This window comes from Schistocerca cancellata, chromosome 3, assembly GCF_023864275.1.
Source record: "Schistocerca cancellata isolate TAMUIC-IGC-003103 chromosome 3, iqSchCanc2.1, whole genome shotgun sequence".
In the NCBI taxonomy this organism is placed as follows: domain Eukaryota; kingdom Metazoa; phylum Arthropoda; class Insecta; order Orthoptera; family Acrididae; genus Schistocerca; species Schistocerca cancellata.
The window spans coordinates 673,184,915-673,203,890 of NC_064628.1; the positions used below are offsets into that span (position 1 = coordinate 673,184,915).

At 42.7% G+C, this 18,976-nt stretch overlaps 2 protein-coding genes across 3 annotated transcripts in view; one reads left to right on the top strand and one right to left on the bottom strand.

Annotated features, from left to right (window-relative positions):
* The window catches only part of LOC126175645 (uncharacterized), a 57,979-nt gene extending 55,465 nt beyond the window's left edge, over positions 1-2,514 (bottom strand). Inside the window, exon 1 of the mRNA XM_049922535.1 lies at positions 2,184-2,514. Within this exon, the coding sequence (XP_049778492.1) occupies positions 2,184-2,454 (271 nt within the window). The 5' untranslated portion in view covers positions 2,455-2,514. The remainder of the gene's footprint in view (positions 1-2,183) is intronic.
* Positions 2,515-3,383: 869 nt separating this feature from the next.
* LOC126175646 (unconventional myosin ID) overlaps positions 3,384-18,976 on the top strand; it is a 155,107-nt gene continuing 139,514 nt past the window's right edge. For both annotated transcript variants that reach the window (XM_049922536.1, XM_049922537.1), the window contains exon 1: positions 3,384-3,554. In XM_049922536.1, coding sequence (XP_049778493.1) covers positions 3,466-3,554 — 89 coding nt within the window. In that variant the 5' untranslated portion in view covers positions 3,384-3,465. The remainder of the gene's footprint in view (positions 3,555-18,976) is intronic.

Sequence of the window (18,976 nt, forward strand, 5' to 3'; positions counted from 1 at the left end):
GGAGCATGGATTTCTTGGTAGAGAGGACACAACATGTTATCTTGGATGGAGTCGTTGATAGAAATAACATATGGAGTACCCTAGCAAAACACATTGGGAACCATGCTGTTCATGATGTATGTTATACTCTGATTAAAATAACTTTGTAAATGACCTCTCTAAGAGTCCAGTGATAGGGGCAAACCATTAACCAATAATCACAACTGTTTGTTCGGCTCTATGTGCTCTCTGAGGGAAATACGGAAGCGTCCGATCCCGCCCGTCTGCTTTGACCCATGACGTCACAAATATGGCGGAAACAAAAACAAACATACACACTTTCCACAAGAAGCCTAATGACACTAACGGGACAAGTGCGGGAAATAGGGTGTTTTGGGTGGGGGGCAAACTAAATATAAACAAATTTAGACACCTTGCATAGCTACAATGTGTAAGTGAAGACAGCCATGCATGAATACCCACACACCTCCCCAGGGGTCGTATCCCCTGCAACCCATAGAAGATAACGATGCTTCAATAGCTGATTAGTGTTTTTTGTCTTTTTTTAAAAAAAAATCTCACGGGATAGAACGAACAGATCAGAAAGATAAATATAATAAACTAAAACAGAAATTGGAGGAAACAGATAATTAAAATAAGTAATAAGCGTTTTTTTTAAAAAAAAAAATCTCACGAGATAGAACAAACAGATCAGAAAAGTAAACAAAACAAAATAAAACAGAACTGGAGACAGCCACACTCAAACCAAACTCCGCGCCGTCATGACGTCACACACGACAACACCCTTACGTCACGGGTCAAAGCCGACGTGTGGGATCGGACGCTTCTGTCGACCCTCTCTGTGTTGCCTGTTCTGCAGGCACAAGCAGCAGAGCACTGCTGGATGACCAAAGCTTTAAAGGTAGGGAGACAGTTAGGTGAGGCACATCAACTTTTTTTAATTATTTTTTTTTCTCTACACAAGCAACCAATGGTTAGACAAGCTCGTGGCATGTTGAGCAAGAGCTGACAACTCCACTCCCCACCCGAGACATCTGTCAATCATAATGTTATTTTAATCAAAATATACAATTACCTGGCACACAACATTAATATGGACCTCAAACTTTTTGCAGATGATACATTCATCTACAATCTGTCCAAAAAAATCTACAGAAATACCCCAAGTAGATCTGACAAGATTTCAGTGGTCTAAAATTTGGCAACTTCCTTTAGATGTACAGTAGTGTAAAACTGAGCATATTTGAAACACAGAAAAGTAATGTCCCATGAGTACAATATCTACAAATTAAACTGGAACTGGGTGTAAGATCGAGTGAGGAATTTATGGAAAAATTACATTGATTTATTCATGGGAAAAGTAGACGACAGACTTAAAGTTCATCGGTATGCTACTGGGGAAAATGCAGTCACTTTACAAAAGAGTGTTCACAAATCACTTGTGCCATGGATTCTAAAACAGTATTCAAACATATTGGGCTCGTACAAAATAAGATTAACAGAAGAAATTGAATACAGAGACAGAAAGGAAGCACAAACTGTCAGCTAAAGGGAAAGGATTATAGAAATGTTGACAAACCTGAAATGCAAACATTTGAAGATGGACTCCAACTATCCTATTTTAGAGTTTTAAGACCAGTGTTAAATGAACACTGTAATCTAGTAAGTACTTACGCCTCCTAATGTCGCTCCTGTAGTGACTATGAAGTGAAGATTAGTCTACATACAGTTCGCATAAGGCACTTAAGTGGTCTTTCTTTATACACTTCATATGCAAATGGAACAGAAATAAATCTTGCCATTTGGTACAACGGTTGTATCTTGTCGTGCACATTGAGAGAATATATATAGAGAATAATTTTCGCTAAGAAAATGTATGTGTCAACTAATTTACACGTTCAACATACTGCGTTTGCAGTTATGGTCCGTGGAATACCATAATAATAAAAACAAATATTTGACTTTATAAAGCAATAATTAAGTTCTTTAGAAAGGTATTAACTGTTATGTTGCAAGCTCTCCTCTAATTAAGTCTATTTCCTTCTACTCTCCGCAACACATGTAATATGCTAACGTTGCTGCATTTTTTGCGTCTACATCTTGACCGATTGAGTCCACACCTAATGCATAGTCTTTATTATAGCATATAGTCAGATAACTTTTTTAAAAATAAATATACTTACTGTAACCGAAATATATCTTCGAGCAAAGCACTGCGAATGAAAAATACATCATAAATCTTGCTACTTTCAACTCCGTATCACTGTTTGTATTCTGCATAAGTTGCGAGGAATCATGAGACTTAAATATTTTTAGATTATTCTCATTCATTTGCGGTTGTAGGATGCGGGGACCATAAATTTTAAGATCGTCGCCACCGTCGTCGTCGTCATCTTCCTTCCTGTTGAACCAAGTGTAATCCCGCACAAAAACTTCCTTCCACTTTGCTAACATTTTAGTCCGCCTACTCTACCCAAACATAAACAACGCCAAACCTCTGGGGGTACGCTGCACTCGAGGCGCCCTCTATTTACAGATCGCAGTTATCGATGCAACAATCGACTTAGTGTGGATTTATTTTGCTGTACAAATTAACTATTTACTGAAAATACAGTATTTTAGAGAATGCATCAATATTGAATTTATGTAACAAATATGTCATGAAAAGAATAAAAATATCGAGTAAATATTTAATTTGCAGAAGTCGGATGCTTGAACAGATTTTCCATTTTTGAAATATAATAATTGGTGATATTTTCCTTTCATAGTGATCGCGTCCGAGTTTAATTTCATCTGTAATCTACATACCACGTAGACAACGAGGTTACATCAAGTATAGCCGCGGGTTCCTTCCACTCTGACTACTATTATTCACAGTATGGAAGTAGAATACTGCCGCACTGCGAACGATGTATAGTCTTCTCACCAACCTTTTTCGTAGAATACCAATGAAATAACCGCTAATTTGTACCATTTGAACAGCAGTGAATAAAACAGCTTCGTTTATTATTTTAAGGGTGATAAATATTCATACCAATGAATCAGGAGAAAAAAAATTATATGCTGGTTCTAGTGGTACATACATCTCTCATTGTTATTTAAAGGATTAGTTGGATTAGACTTTTCTACAAGCATATAGACATTTTTGTAGATTGGGTTTGTACTTAGGTTCGTCGTAATTTTCTGCGATTCTTAGTGCACAATCAGAATTAGGATTTAGGTTCCTGGCTATTTAGTGAAATGATTGCCATTACAATATGTTTTTATTTGTGTGGGCGTGCGAATGATTGATAAAGCCGTCTCGTCAAAACATCGATTTTGTGTTGCTGACTCCCACTCTGCGATGTGCGTGTGCGTGACATACGAGATGCGTTGCCCCTGGGTGTAGGAGTAACTGAAGGAAAGTAAAGCCAGTGCACATCACAGACGTCAGTACAACTGGTGTTCAGTTATCAGCGGGAAGTGATGGCTACGCAAGATGAGGTTGGAATTGGTGATTTCGTCCTTTTGGACGAAATCACCATGGAAACTTTTATGGAAAACCTTAAAAGAAGGTATGGTATTAAGCGTCAAATAAATAAACCGAAATATGTGCATCTTACTTAGTCAGTCAGTTAGTTTGGAAGAGAGGGCGTGGTTTACACCAGTTTCAACAATTTATTGATGATACGCTATGTTTATATGATTTCGAATTGAAAAAACAAAGGATATCCTCAGACAAAGGAGCAGGTGAATGACGAATATATCCTTCGGCAAAGATTTTTTCCTGTCAAGGTTTCTTTTGTATGAGTCACAGTAAGGCAAGTATTATTCATTCAAATGACATCACCACAGCGGATGAAGAGCCGCCTAAAAGGCAATCGTCACAAATTTCTACCCCACGGTTCTTTGCGTTTACAGCCTGACTGACAAAAAACTTGTGACCTATACACTTACGAGGACAAGCGCTCATCGTGAAATTTCTTTCCTTGATAAAAACTAGCGACGATAATATCCTGACTGTGTGCAAAAATTACCTTTTAAATAAGATTTACACCACTATCATTGTCAGATCATTTTTCTTCTAGAGGGGGGAAAACCTAACGTTTTTGTTGCATTTCAACCCATAGGAAATATTTTGACGCTGGTCATTTCGAGTAAAGAACTGCATATCCTTGTTACCTTAATATGTGTAATTTGCAAAGCGACAGCAGGTAGAACCTATGCCATGGATGTTGTTATTAGAAAATAAAGAAGGGTAGAGTATCTCTTTCTATGAAAACTATAAATACAACGTCAGATGTTATTTTACTGATCGTATGCCATAGATACTCATTGACTTGTTACCCTTGATTCGAAAAAGGAGCCAAAAGTTTCAAATAATGCGTGTTAAACATATTTACAAACGTATTATTTCAAGTAGGCCTAGTTGGAAGATACATGTTACCTCAGAAATCGTGTCAATTGTTTGCTATGCCACCTGACAAACAGAATATAATTGACTCTTGCACAGTGATTATGTACACAGCACAATGTAGTTATCAAATTTTGTGTAACTGCCAGTATGAAATTTCAACTATAGCATCCTAGATTTGTTGTATGGTTACTGTTGCAACCAGTTACAATTCACTATGTATATATGGCAAATATTAGTGCGAACAGATTCCCAGACTTCTTTAAATGTTTCCATAGTTTGAGAGATGAATTGGAACACACAAAAATAAAGGGCATTCAGGAAGCGATGCCAAATGAAGTCGGTAAAGTTATTGAGGGTAGAGTTCCAATGTAAGGCAGAAGGAACCTGTGAATTTGTTGCAGAATAACATCAGATCATCACTGCTTCTAAAAAATGGAACAGTTCTGTAATCATTGTAGTCCATGACAAAAAACCCAAAGAAGTTTCAGTCTGTTAGCTTAATGTGGAAGTTATTCACTGAAGTTATCACCAACTGCAAGAAAAGAAATATTTCTTTTAATTCAAGTGTGGAACAAGCTGCCTTAAAAATAGATATTGCAGTATGAACTTTAAAGCTATGAACAAGATTAAAGAATGCTGCAACAAGTGTGAATTACTATTAAGTCTTAAATTCATTGATCTTTAGAAGCTTTTGACTCCGTTTCAACAACATCTTAAAAATGGCCCTCCAGAAACAACACATTGATTAGTGTACTGAATAATGTAAGCCAGTTCTGCAGCTTACATCAGAGTTAATCAGAATATTGGAAAATTTAGAACTGAAGGAAGGAGTCATACAGGGATATAAAACTATCGTAACTATTCTCGGCCATCCTAGGGGATGTTTTCAGATCCTTAAATTGCAAAAGTGAAGGAAAATTTTATAATAGATCATATCTGAGGCATCTGTGTTTTGTGGAATGGCATTGTACTATTTGTCTCAAGTGCAGATAAACGTCAAGAATGAATGGAAAAACTCAATTGCAAAAGGTCTGAAAGGAGGCCCCGGGGAAAAAAAAAAAAAAAAAGTGTGTGGTAGGCCCTACTATCCAACACACATTTTCAAGGGGCTTCTTCCAGATTTTATGGCTGTTAATGGCAAAGTGTGGGTTTTCAAATATAAGTTTACAATTTTCTCTTTGTAAACTCTTTGTATTCCCTGCAATATACTTCCTTTGATGACAGGGATGTAATTTACTGAAATGAGTGGAATAGTAGACAGTAGTCTTCATTTGAGTATAGGGTGGTTATAATGAAATTTACGATACTTGAGCCAATGCAGATGTAAAACTATTTACTGCATGAGTACTCAACATTTTATGAATAATGTTCTGACTGTGCGCTGCAGGATTTGCATTGTTAGTACATGTGATGCCTTCTCTTTGTGAAAGACATGCTTTGGACTCAGTTGTTTTGATGCATGGTGGAGCTTCACCTCACACTGCTTGCGAGGTTACCCGGTTACTCAGTAACACATATGGAGAAAACCAAATCACTGGTCAATCATTCCAAACCACAATGCCACCATAACCACCAGATATGAACCTGTACTCCTTCTGGCTGTGGAGTTGCCTGAAAGACAAAGTGTACCAATGGGACACAAACACATGTTGGAGGGTGAAGATGAGCATAGCAAAAGAGGTAACCAAAATCTCATCCGAGATCTTATGGGCAGCAGTAGAGCAGTCTCTAGGGTGGTTCAAGGTTGTCATTGAGGCAGATGGTCATCACATTTAGCAACACAGTTTGTAATCTGGAATGTAAACAAGATACACAATTGACAAATGTTACCCTCTCATGTGGAAATTCATGTACATTTCATAGTGCAAACACAATAATGCCGATTTTCTGTTGTTTCACATATTCATAGGAAAATTGACTGTATGCAATTGTACATGTCCTGATCACTCTTATCTGGTCGACAGAAGTGTCCGATCCCACGCGTCGGCTTTGACCCGTGACGTAAGGGTGTTGTCGTGTGTGACGTCATGACGGCGCGGAGTTTGGTTCGAGTGTGGCTGTCTCCAGTTCTGTTTTATCTTATTTTATTTACTTTTCTGATCTGTTCGTTCTATCTCGTGAGATTTTTTTTAAATTTAAAAACGATTATTACTTATTTTAATTATCTGTTTCCTCCAATTTCTGTTTTAGTTTATTATATTTATCTTTCTGATCTGTTCGTTCTGTCCCGTGAGATTTTTTTTTTAAAAAAAGACAAAAAACACTAATCAGCTACTGAAGCATCTTTATCTTCTATGGGTTGCAGGGATTACGACCCCTGGGGAGGTGTGTGGGTATTCATGCATGGCTGTCTTCATTTACACGTTGTAGCTACGCAAGGCGTCTAAATTTGTTTATATTTAGTTTGCCCCCCCCACCCAAAACACCCCATTTCCCGCGCTTGTCCCGTTAGTGTCATTAGGCTTCTTGTGGAAAATGTGTGTGTGTGTTTTTGTTTCCGCCATATTTGTGACGTCATGGGTCAAAGCAGACGGGCGGGATCGGACGCTTCCGTATTTCCCTCTTATCTTTATCTCATGATCCTTATAAAAATGTACTATAATGTCTGCAAAATTCTCACACAATTCTTCTGAATATTGCTTCTCTAAAATTATGCAACTGAGATCAGTGAGAACATTATCGCCTTCTTTTTGCTGAAGTTCTCTGAGCATCTGTGATCCACTATTGTACTAAAAAATCAAACAATGGAAAATCCAGAATGGAATAACAACAATATTATGAAAAGGAAAGCTTGTTACTTTCCATATGGAGGAGATGTTGAATCATAACAGACAGTCATAACAAAAAGACTTGCTATACATTTAAGCTTCTGTCCAAAAGGCCATCTTTTAAAGTAGAAACCAAACACACAAATTCATGCTAGCAGAACAAACACATTTAATCACTGTCCTTGTCTACTGGGGCCAGACTGCGAGCAACTACACATGAATGGAGAAGCATTTAGTGGGTGGTGGGGGTAAGGAGGAGGCTGGGGCATGCAGGGGGAGTGATACCACTGTAGAGGTGGGAGAGGGTGTAGTGCTGCTTGTGGGAGCATGCAGAGGCCTGGTGGGGACAGGATAGGGCAGCTAGGTGTAGTCGTGTTGTTTGAGGGGGAGGAGGAGGAGGAGAAGAAGAGTGGAAAAGGAGAGAAGTAGAGGGTTGAAGGTAGGGTTCGCACATACCCCCTGGTACAGGGCAGGCACAGGGAGGGATAACTACCTTCCCGAATTGCTGATTGGTCCCTCTGTCAGGTATTCGGGAGGTGTGACCTGAGGTGTGAACATTCACCTAAGACAGGTGTATGTCTTTCTGAAGCCCCCCCCCCCCCCCCCCCCCCCCAGTTGGAAGGAGTGTGCCATCGGAGACACTGCCAGTCATGGGGCATTTTCTCACAATGAGCCAATCATCATCTTTACAGTTAATGTGTACGAAACATAAATGGAATGAGGCTAACGACTCAAAGACCCTCCAAGATGCACCACATTTCCTTCTAGTTTCACGTACTGAAGACAGTCATTCCTTTGCTACGGTAAATCAGTTTATTATTCAGAAAGATGTTGATGCAATTCCTAGCCTTGTGAAATCCTGCTGTCGTTTATGCAGTGACTCTTCGGTTTTGGAGACTACTTCTGATTCTCAAGTACAACAACTACTTGCAGCTTCACTCCTCCATGATTATCCTGCTCATGTCAAGGCCCATTGAACGCTGAATTCTTCCTGTGGTGTTATTTACACTAGGCTGTTTAATGGTCTGACCAAGGCAGAAATCCAGTGTACTTCTCTGATCAGGGTTTCACTGCAGTCCATCGTGTGATGGAAAGGTAGATGCCTCTTTAGTGCCTACATGCCCTCTTTTTCTCATTTTTCATGTAGTGATGCTTCTGTCAAAGATCAAAACAGATTGTGAAGTTACCACAATGAGAGTGTACATTCCGAACTTGATGCGCTGCTACCAGTGTCATCGTTATAACCACACTAGAGTTTTGTGTCGACACCTGGCCAAATGTGTAACCCGTGGTAGGGAAGCTCACTAGTGCGATTGTCCGCCTCCTTCTCCCCACTGTGTCAACTGCAATGGCGACAATGCAACCTCCTCCCGAGAGTGTCCTGTGTATCTTGATGTGCGGGCTGCCCAGGAGATCCAGATTAAGGAAAAGTGCCTTACCCAGTTGCTCACAAGTTGTTGGCTAGTTGAAAACCCTCTGGTCTACCATCCGGTACTTACAGTACTGTTCTTGCTGCTTCTCACTCCATGAAGGACTGGCCATGCAGACGTGTTACCTCAAATTCAGCACCGCAGTTGTTAAATCGCCCAGTGTCATGGTAGCAACCCCGATTCCTCCAGGCGTGCAACAATCCACCATACTTTCGCCTCATGGGGTGAAGTCACCTGCTACACAACCAGCAGGCTGGTAAGAACAGAAGGAATACTTCCACGAAGACTTCCTACGTCTCTCCAGCCACCCAACATCTGAGTCTCCCTCTGCCAACCAGAAAGTCTCCAAGAAGTTAAACAAAGGCAAACTGTGTTCTCCTTCACCGACTCGGAGATCCTCTTCAATGGTGTCGCCACATGATACCCCGCCTGGTCGACGTCCACATTGCTGGTGCGCACCGCCAACCATTTTTCTGCCCTGGACTCCGCAGACCGACAGAAGGAGAATACCGACGCCTCTGTAGATCTCGTAGAGCAGGATCCTCCAGCCTTTGTTCCCTTTAGCAGTGTGTCTTTGAAGGCTGGCTGAGGCGACAACACTTCATTTTTTCCCTTCTCCCGCTTCCTTGCCATGACTCTCCTCCAATGGAACGTTCACAGCTTTCGATCCAACAAAGAGGAATTTTAGCTGCTCTTAGAATTGCAGCATCTGCTTGTTCTCTACCTCCAGGAAACAAAATTGCGTCCTCATGACCATTTTGAGTTCCTGGAATTCTTCCCGGTCTGCTTTGACCTTCCCTCGAGGACAGCATTCCGTCCCAGGGGGGTCATGCTGCTCATCCAGAATGATGTTCATACTGAACCTATCTTCATGACTACCCAGCTTCAAGCTGTTGTGGTTCACCTTTTCCTTCCTTTCTTTCCCCTTTTCCCTTTGTGCCATTTACATCCCTCTGTCATTTGGTGCCACCAGGGTAGACTTCCTCAAGCTTATTGGGCAACTCCCTTTCCCCTTTCTGCTGCTCGGAGACTTTAATGCACTCTCCCAGAACCTGTCTGAGAGATGCCCTCTTTGCTGACCTTCTCAATCAATTTAACCTCATCTGACTTAACATGGGATCACGCCCATTCCTTTCAGACTCCACGCATCCCTATTTGCATTTGGACCTCTTCTTCTGCACTGCCCAGCTCGCCCATCGTCTCGAATGATCCATTCTCTCCGGCATGTACTCAAGTGACAATTTCCTATGTGCTATCCATTTGCTGACTCCTACCCCACCTATGTGCACACGCAAATGGCAGCCTTCTAAGGCCGCTGACTGGCAACTTTCGACGAACCTGATATCCCCAGTTGTGATGACCAGGTAGAATATCTTACGAATGTTATCCTTACCACCGCAAAACATGCTTTTCCCCACACTTCCTCTTTACCGCACCATATCCTGGTCCTTTGGGGGACTGAGGCATACTGTGATGCCATTTTTGTGCGGAGACATGCTCTTCGCGTTTTTAACCATCGTCCTGCATTCATTATAAACAGTTGCATGCACAGTGTTGTCGTTCTGTGTAGCAAAGAAACTAGCTGGATTCCATTTACTAGTTCTTTTAACAGTTCCACTCTCTCTACCACTGTGTGGGCCAACCTCCGATGGTTCTATGGGACCGAGGGCCGTTCTCCAATTTTCAGCCTGACGATGTCATAGTGGACCCTGTTGCTATCTCCAACACATTGGGCCGCTATTTTGTTGAGATTTCAAGCTCCTCCCACTATTACCCTGCTTTCCTCTATCGGAAATGAGTGGAAGAGGCTCAGGTGATACCCTTCTCTTCTCAGAATTGTGAATGCTACAATGCCACCTGTACTATGAAGGAGCTAGATCATCCTCTTGCTTCCTCCCGATCCTCTGCCCTAGTGCTGGACGATGTTCACATTCAGATGTTGCAGAACTTCTCTCTTGTGAGCATGCACTTTCTCCTTCATACGTAGAATCATATCTGGGCAGAGGGCACGTTTCCCACACGCTGTCATGAGGCCGCTGTCATACCCATACCTAAGCCTGGTAAGGACAAACATTTTCCTTCTAGTTACCGTCCCATTTCTCTCACCAGCTGTGTTTGCAAGGTGATGGAATGTATGACTCGTGCCTGGCTGGTATGGTGGCTCAAGTCTCGCAATTTACTGACAACTGCACAGTGTGGATTTTGAGTGCACCATTCTGTTGACCACCTCATCACCACGTCAACCCATGTTATGAATGGTTTTCTGCAGAAATACTAGACTGTGGCTGTGTTTTTCGAAACTATGTGTGGGTTCTGCCTTGTTGGACACCTTTATCCAGGAAAATGGTGTGCCTCAGGGTTCCATCATGAGTGTTGTACTCTTTGCTGTCGCTGTTAACCCTATTATGGCCTGTTTCCTGCTGGGCACCTCTGCCTCCCTTTTCGATGATGATTTTGCCACCTATTGCAGTTGTACACGGACTTGTTTCATTGAGCACCATCTTCAGCAATGTCCCGATCATCTTTACACATGGAGCATCGACAATAGTTTTTACTTTTCCACTGACAAAAACGTTTGTATGAATTTCTGCTGGTGCAATAGGTTTCTTTGACCATCTTTACGTCTGGGGCCTGTTGCTCTCTCTTTCATTGAAACTACGAAGTTCCTGGGACTCATGCTCGATAGGAAACTTTCTTGGTCCTCCGATGTGTCTTGCCTGGCTGCCCACTGTATGCGGTCCCTCATTGTCCTAAGTGTCCTCAGCGATACTGCCTGGGGTGTGGATCCGACCACCCTCCTCCATTTGTACTGGACCCTTGTCTGTTCGAAACTAGACTATGGGTGTTTCGTTTATGCAATTGCACATCTGTCCATCTTACGCCATCACAGTACAATCCTCCTTTGTGGCATCCATTTGGCCACTGGTGCCTTTTACACTCACTCGGTTGAGAGTCTGTATGCAGAAGCTACCAAACTACCTCTGTCATACCACCATGGCCTCCTCCTCAACAGTTGCGCATGCCGTTTGTCTGCCAAGCCTGGCCACCCATCCTATGACTCCTCCTTCGATGAGCCCTTTTATCGCCAGTACGGGGCGTGTCCCTCTGTTACCTATTGGAGTTTGCTTTCGGCTCTTGCTCCATCAGTTTAACTTCACACTACCTGCCACTTTCTTGATGGGTATGAACCCTTCACCACCTTGGCTTTGTGCGGCAGTCCATGTTTATCTTGTCCTTAATTCACTTCCTAAGGACACTACTCCAGCCTCGTTGTATCACCATAAGTTTCACAAACTTTGCATGAACTTCATGATAGTACCTTTGTGTCCACTGGTGGCTCTCGGACTGACTTGGTGTTGAGTGTGCCTTTGTCAGTGGCACTGACGGTTTTCCATTTCGGATTCTGGAACACTGCTCAGTATTTACAGCAGAGTTCTTCGCATTGTATCAGGCCATGCAGTACATTCAGAGACACAGGCTTTTCAATTGCGTTATATGCTCCATCGCTCTCAGTGCTGTTCAGAGCCTCTGTGCGTTGTACACTGTCCATCCCTTAGTGCATCAGGACCAGGAAAGCTGTCACTTGCTCACTCTTGATGGAGCCATTGTGATGTTTATGTGGGTTCCTGGTCACATTGGTCTGATGGAAAACGAGGCCGCTGATGCTGCTCCCAAGGTAACTTTGCCCACTAATTCTTCCATTCACTCTGATGATCTGTGTGTTGCTGTCTGTCAGCAGGTGATGTCACTTTGGCATCACCACTGGTCCTCCCTTCATGGGAACAAGCTCTGGGAAATTAATCCTCTCCCAGCAGCTTGGATGACCCTCCTCTCAGCACTCTTGCTCTAAGGAGATCTCTTTAGCTAGGGTGTGTATTGGCACTGTCTTCTCAGCTGTTGCCATACGTTGAGTGGTGCTCCCCCATCACTTTGCGCTAATTACTCTCAGCCTTTGATGGTTCACCATTTCCTGAGGGAATGTCCTTTTTTTAACCACTTATGTTCCAATTTATGTTTACTGGCTGCTTTAGCAAATGATGCATGGACTGTCGACCATGTTTTATTTTTTACCTGTTGTAGCAATATGGTGAAGTATGTTTAATCTTTATTTCTCTGTGGCATATTTTATGGACCTTTCTCCAAATTATGTTTTTAGCTGTCTTTTCTTCTGTCGATTGGGCTTAATGTGTAGTCACTTTTAATTTTTTTTTTTTTTTTTTTTTTTGTTCTGCAGTACTAACATAGGCGTGTATGACCCTCGTTGTTTTTGCGCCCTAAAACAGAACATGTCAGGCCTATCAACCACTATCAATACCTCCACTTCAACAGCAGACACCCATTCCATACCAAGAAGTCCCATCCATACAATCTAGCCACCTGTGACCATAGCCTCTGTAGTGACGAGCATACCTCTCTAAATATACCAAAGGTCTCACTGAGACCTTCACAGACTGAATTACCCTCCCAGTCTTGCGTGGGAACAGATCTCCTGTGCCTTGTCTGTCCAGTCACCTACCATTTCCCACATTTCTGCCATCAGGGCAAAAAGGAGCACTCCCCTCGCGACTTGGTACCACCAAGGACTGGAGCAAACTGAATCAGGTTCTCTCCCAGGGTTTTGACTAACCTTGTCAGGTCCTGAAATGAGGAATATCCTACCTACCATCATTCCCATCCCTCTCACAGTAGTATACTGCTACTCACTGAACCTATGCAATATTCTTGTCCATCTCTACTCCGCACCTGCTCCCAATCCTTTGCCTCATGACTCATACCCGTGCAATAGACCTATATGCAATACCTGCCCATACAGCCTCTCATCACCACCATCTACTCCACTCCAGTCACAGGCAAAACCTATCACATCAAAGGCAGGGCTACCTGTGAAAGCAGTCATGTGATCTGCAAACTAAGCTGCAACCATTGTGCTGCTTTCTGTGTGGGCATGAAAACCAACAAGCTGTCTGTCCTAATTGTAAGGCATAAACTTTGTCACAATTCTTGAAACATTCCAAGCTATTATGCTATGTTCGAATGGATTTCGCATTTAAAGCCAACGTTTTGTCCCCATCTGCAGGGGACATTTTCAAGGGGTATCGTAGCTTCTTTGAACATCCAATTCACATCCTGGCTCACTACTGACTGCAGCAAAATTTGCTTTATGCGTGCTTCTTCGATGTGGTGTGATGTCAAATGTTCTGACTACCCAATTGCAGTTGGTCGTCGTCGACTGCCGTTGTCTGCTGTTGCTATCAAACCCTGGTGGAAGACTGGTACACATCTCATTCAGCCCCAGGATCCAATTATCATTCAGTTTCACACTCTCCTCCTTCCTATTGAAATTTGTGTGGCATTTTACAATTTCTGTGGCCTCTCTGCATAACCTTTTGTCATATCCTCTTGTGGCTGCAAGTACTTGAGTCCTTTCAGAATGGGTGTAATGGTCTCCTAGCTGCAAAGCATGTTCTGCAACAGTTGATTAGTCAGTCTCCCCCTTTTGCAAATGCCATCATGCTCCTCTACTTCTTTTTCAACCGTTATTGTTGTAGACTCTCTTACAGCTCACCGCAACTACATGGAATCATGCAAATTCCTGTGTTTTTCAGTGGTTTGTGAGCATTTTTGGCGAGTTTTAGATGATATTTTCCGGATGGGTTTGTAGCCAGAGGACATATTAGTTACTTTTGATGCAGTATCACTATTTTCTATGGCTCCACTCGGTGAGGTGTTGCAACAGCTGGATCAGATTTTTCCTCCCGATATGGCAGACTTGTTTACATATTGCCTCACAACCACTTATTTCAAGTGGAATGATGAGGTTTTATGAAAAGACAGATGATGTGACTATAGGGAGCCCCTAAATTCCAGTTATAGCAAATTTCTTTATGTTGAAATTCAAGGAGCAGATATTGGAAATTGCCAGTAAGAAACCAGATATTCGGCTCTGGTACATAGGTGATACATTCATTTTGTAGAGGCGTGGCAGAGAGGAACTACCTTGTTTCCACAAGCTCAGTGGGATTAATGCGAAGATTCAGTTTACCATGGAGGAGGAGGCAGGCGTAAGATTAAATTTTCCTGATGTGCTAGTTATCAAGAAGTAAGATGTTAGCCTATGCCACACATTTTACTTAAAGCCCATGCACATAGACCATTACCTACACCATGATTCAAATAACCATGCACAGGAAAATGAGACATCATAAAAACATTAGTGGATAGACCAAGGAATAACTATGAACCAGAGCTGCTTTATGCAGAATTAAAACATCTCATCAATGCAATGTTCAGAAATGGTTGTTTGTCTGCTGAAGTAAAAAGAGCATTTAAGACCAATGTGCACAAATCATAGTGATGTGCAAGCGCCTGTGAAATTGAAAGTTTTCCTGCCTTTCATTAAGGACTGCAAAAGAAAAAAAAACCATTGCAGGAATCTACAGTCCCACCAGGAAGATGCAAGAGCATCTGAAATTGGTCAAGGATGCACGCAAACTGCTAGAAAAGCAGGAATTTATAGGATTCTGAAGTAAAACACCCCATAGATTTCAGTAGGAAGGAGAGGGCGTGAAATTGAATGGCATTTGGAGCCCAGTACTGAAGATGATGTCTTCCACATTTGGATGATAGCAACAGCGGACAATGGAAGTTGATAACAGCCAATAGCACTCGGATATTCAAACTATATGATATCACACCTCACTGTGAAAGCACATGTACAGAGAATTTTGCTGCAATCAGTAGTGAGCCAGGGTGTGAATCACACACTGAAAGAAGTTACGATCCCCCTTGAAAATGTCGTCTGCAGATGGGGACGAAACAATGGGTTTAAATGTGAAATCCATTTGACTGGAGTAATAGCTTGGAACATTTTATTAATTGTGAAGCTGTCTGTCTGCATGAATGGCCACTGACAAACTATGACCAAGAGGCAGCTGGACCACCCAGTTGCTGAACATGTGCCCCCAACATGTGCTTCACTTCAATGTCTGTTTCACAGGTTGTACAATCTGGATCCTTCCTACCAATACCAGTTTTTCTGAAATTTGCAGGTGGGAACTCTCCCATCGATATATCTAATATTCCTGTAACCCTCTGGTTTCAACCTTCGCAAGCAGCCCCTTGACCCCACCATATCCCTGCATGTTCCCACAAACAGCACTACAATCTCCCACACCCCTACCTTGTTCTTTCTTCCCTCCCAACCCCAGCCTCCTCCTTACCCCCACCACCCATGGATTATTTCTCCCATCAGGCCCAGATGCTCGCAGTCTGGCTTCAGTGGTGAAGTGTGCATGAGTTGTGCTTGCATGAATCTGTGTGTATTTTCTACTTTAGAAGAAGGCCTTTTGGCTGAAAGCTTAAATGTGTAGATGAATGGGTTATGCTAATCTGTTACATCTCTAAATTCATTCAATATTTGCTGTAGTGCCTTCTTAATAACACCTCCAAACTTGGGGGCATTGTAGTATAATTGGTCAAGCAGGTGTCCTGCTTGCCTTTTCTTTTACAGGTGCACAGAACTTTTTCAGAACTCTCTTATTAAACTGAAATCTGCTATAACCATGTATGTACCCCTTGGATATGCGCCACTGCACCAGGTCACCATATCATGACACTCTGAATATTCCACCAATGGCAACTACGCAGGCCAGTCACCAGAGACCACCTGTGGTGGGCCATATGACTTGTGCCCATGGTACAGCATATGCCGTGCTGTCTGCTGGAGCCCTCCTCTTTATAAGCACAGTGCAGCAGACACTCACTCTTATATTGTGTTCCTACTTATTATGAGCAACTGCTTATATCACTACCAGGATTGTTTCTATGTTTGTATCTACATTCTCAACTGTGGTTCGCATGTATAATAAAATGTGGTTCACTATGATTGTGCTGTTGTTCGTGTCTTAGAGTACAGTACAATTACTGACGAGTGTCGTGGTCACTTCCGCATGCTCAGGCTATTTGGCTGGTCCTGTGGTTCCTATGTCTACGGAGTGCTCCAGTCTCTCCTCAAACATCAGCAGGCTCTTACAGTTGCTATTATGAACTTGTCAGCCACATTGACTGTGGAGGCGTCCATACGTACCTGCCACCCTTTTCCCCAAATGATGATGAAGCCATGAAAGGCTGGGAGGCTTATGAGATGTGGCTTCGGCAACACTGCCACACTTTGTCGCTGATAAGACTTGCATAAGGCTTTGTTCTTTTCTTGGATTTCTCCTATGGTCTACCAGTTGTTGTGCTAGTTAGACCCACTCCAGCAACCTGTGAGACCTTTGTTTGACAAAAAGTGTAAGTTGTTGTCAGATTATCAGTGCAAATGCATGTATGTCATTGCAGAGTGTTCCTACTTATTATGAGCAACTGCTTATATCACTACCAGGATTGTTTATATGTTTGTATCTACATTCTCAACTGTGGTTCGCATGTATAATAAAATGTGGTTCACTATGATTGTGCTGTTGTTCGTGTCTTAGAGTACAGTACAATTACTGACGAGTGTCGTGGTCACTTCCGCATGCTCAGGCTATTTGGCTGGTCCTGTGGTTCCTATGTCTACGGAGTGCTCCAGTCTCTCCTCAAACATCAGCAGGCTCTCCATAATTATCCTACTGGGCTTGGGTGGCTGAACTCCACACCCGTCAGTCAGTCAGTTTGGTACAGATACTACTCATGATTTCTATGCTGATTCTATGGCCCATGATGCCATCATTCACTTGGCTCCTGACAAAGAGGTGCATCAATGTGCATTACAGTGTGAGGCTCTAATCTTTGGCTGAAGCGTTAAATATTGACCAGTCTTTCGAGGTATCTCTGCTCGTGATCAGGTTGAGTCTTGGTCCCCTCAGGGCCTCAGCATTCGTTTGCTGTGTATGGGCTTGGTGACCCCAGGGATCCTTAGCTGGGGATTGGTAAGTGCCACCAGTCCCGTGTCACTGTAAGCTCTGGGCATGCTTCAGTGACCACCGTTCAGCATGGTAGTGGGACCTTGTGTGTCACAGGGAAAACGGATCTTGGCTTGACCACCCAGATCGCGAGGATGGTGCAAACTTCTACCAAGAAAACCCTCTATTTCAAGGTGTACTGCACATTAATGAGGTGCATAGTTATTGAGTTGGACTGTCATTAGCGGGCAACCTCTGGGAAACCTGCCACACCTCAGATGTATAAGGCTTACCTAGGCACTTGGGGGCTCTATGTGGGCTTTTATTTCCCTAGCTGCTCATGGGACCAGCATGGATCCTTTCAAATCTTCTCTTCCTCCTCCCAATAGAAAAGGTGGCCCGCTGATAGCTACCAAAACCCAAAGAAGAGGGCTCGTGTAGACAGTCCTCTAGACTTGGGCTTTACCCAGTATCTGTCAGTATTAACATAACACATGCTGGTTGCCAGAATGTGTTTCTTAGAGTTAAACGGAAAGAAGGGAGCTTTGAGAAAGTTTCACCATTTTACACACAAAAAGGATTAGAGGGAATCGCTGGAAACTTAAAATCTGTCAAGCACTTGTGTTCGGGACCCTTTTGTTGGAAACATCCAATTTCCAAGAAGTGAAGAACATCCAAAAAGTTCAGTGCCTCGGGGAGTATACAGTAGAAAGTGAACAGCACAACACTATAGCAAAGGTTTTGTGACTTGCAGGGATCCGTTTGACATTCCCCAAGAAGAACTGAAAGCTGTGTAGTCCCAGGAAGGCATTGTTGATGTACAGAACGTAATGAAATGGATGGATGGTGATTTCGTTTAATCAGGCTCATTTATACTGACTTTCAGCAGCATGAAACTTCCAGAGAATGTTAAGGCTGGTTTCCTCTGCCTCAGCATATAGCCTTATTTTCCTAAACCGATTCACTGTTTTACATGCCAGCACTTTAAGCACACCTCAGGTTGTAAGGGAGCAAAAACTTGTGCCAAATGTGATAAGATCACCCATGAAGGTGTTGGCTGTGCATCTCCCCCAAAGTGTGTAAACTGATCTGGCGATCAGCCTGTCTGGAGTAGGGACTGCAGTGTATTTCCTGAAGTAAGGAAGATACATCAAATTAAAATGACTAAATGTATTTCATATGGAGAGTCCAAAACAATCAATAAGGCCATGAAGCCCCTCAAGCTTGCTACCTCCTTTGTGTCTGATATTAAACATCCATTTCAGAAGGCTGATGCTGCTACCCAAACAGAGGTTGCTAGTGTCTGCACTAGCACCTGCGTTTGCCAGTGCACTTGTGTCACTGCTATTCCTTCAAAGCTTACCACCAAAATGTCAGACAAGTCTGTTGTCGCTAATGTTGCAGAGCTCGCTGCACCTCCGAAGTTTCTGTCTGGTCCACCGTTCAGCGGTGCCACTACCATTGCCATTGTTTTGGCTTCGAAGCATACTCAGGGCA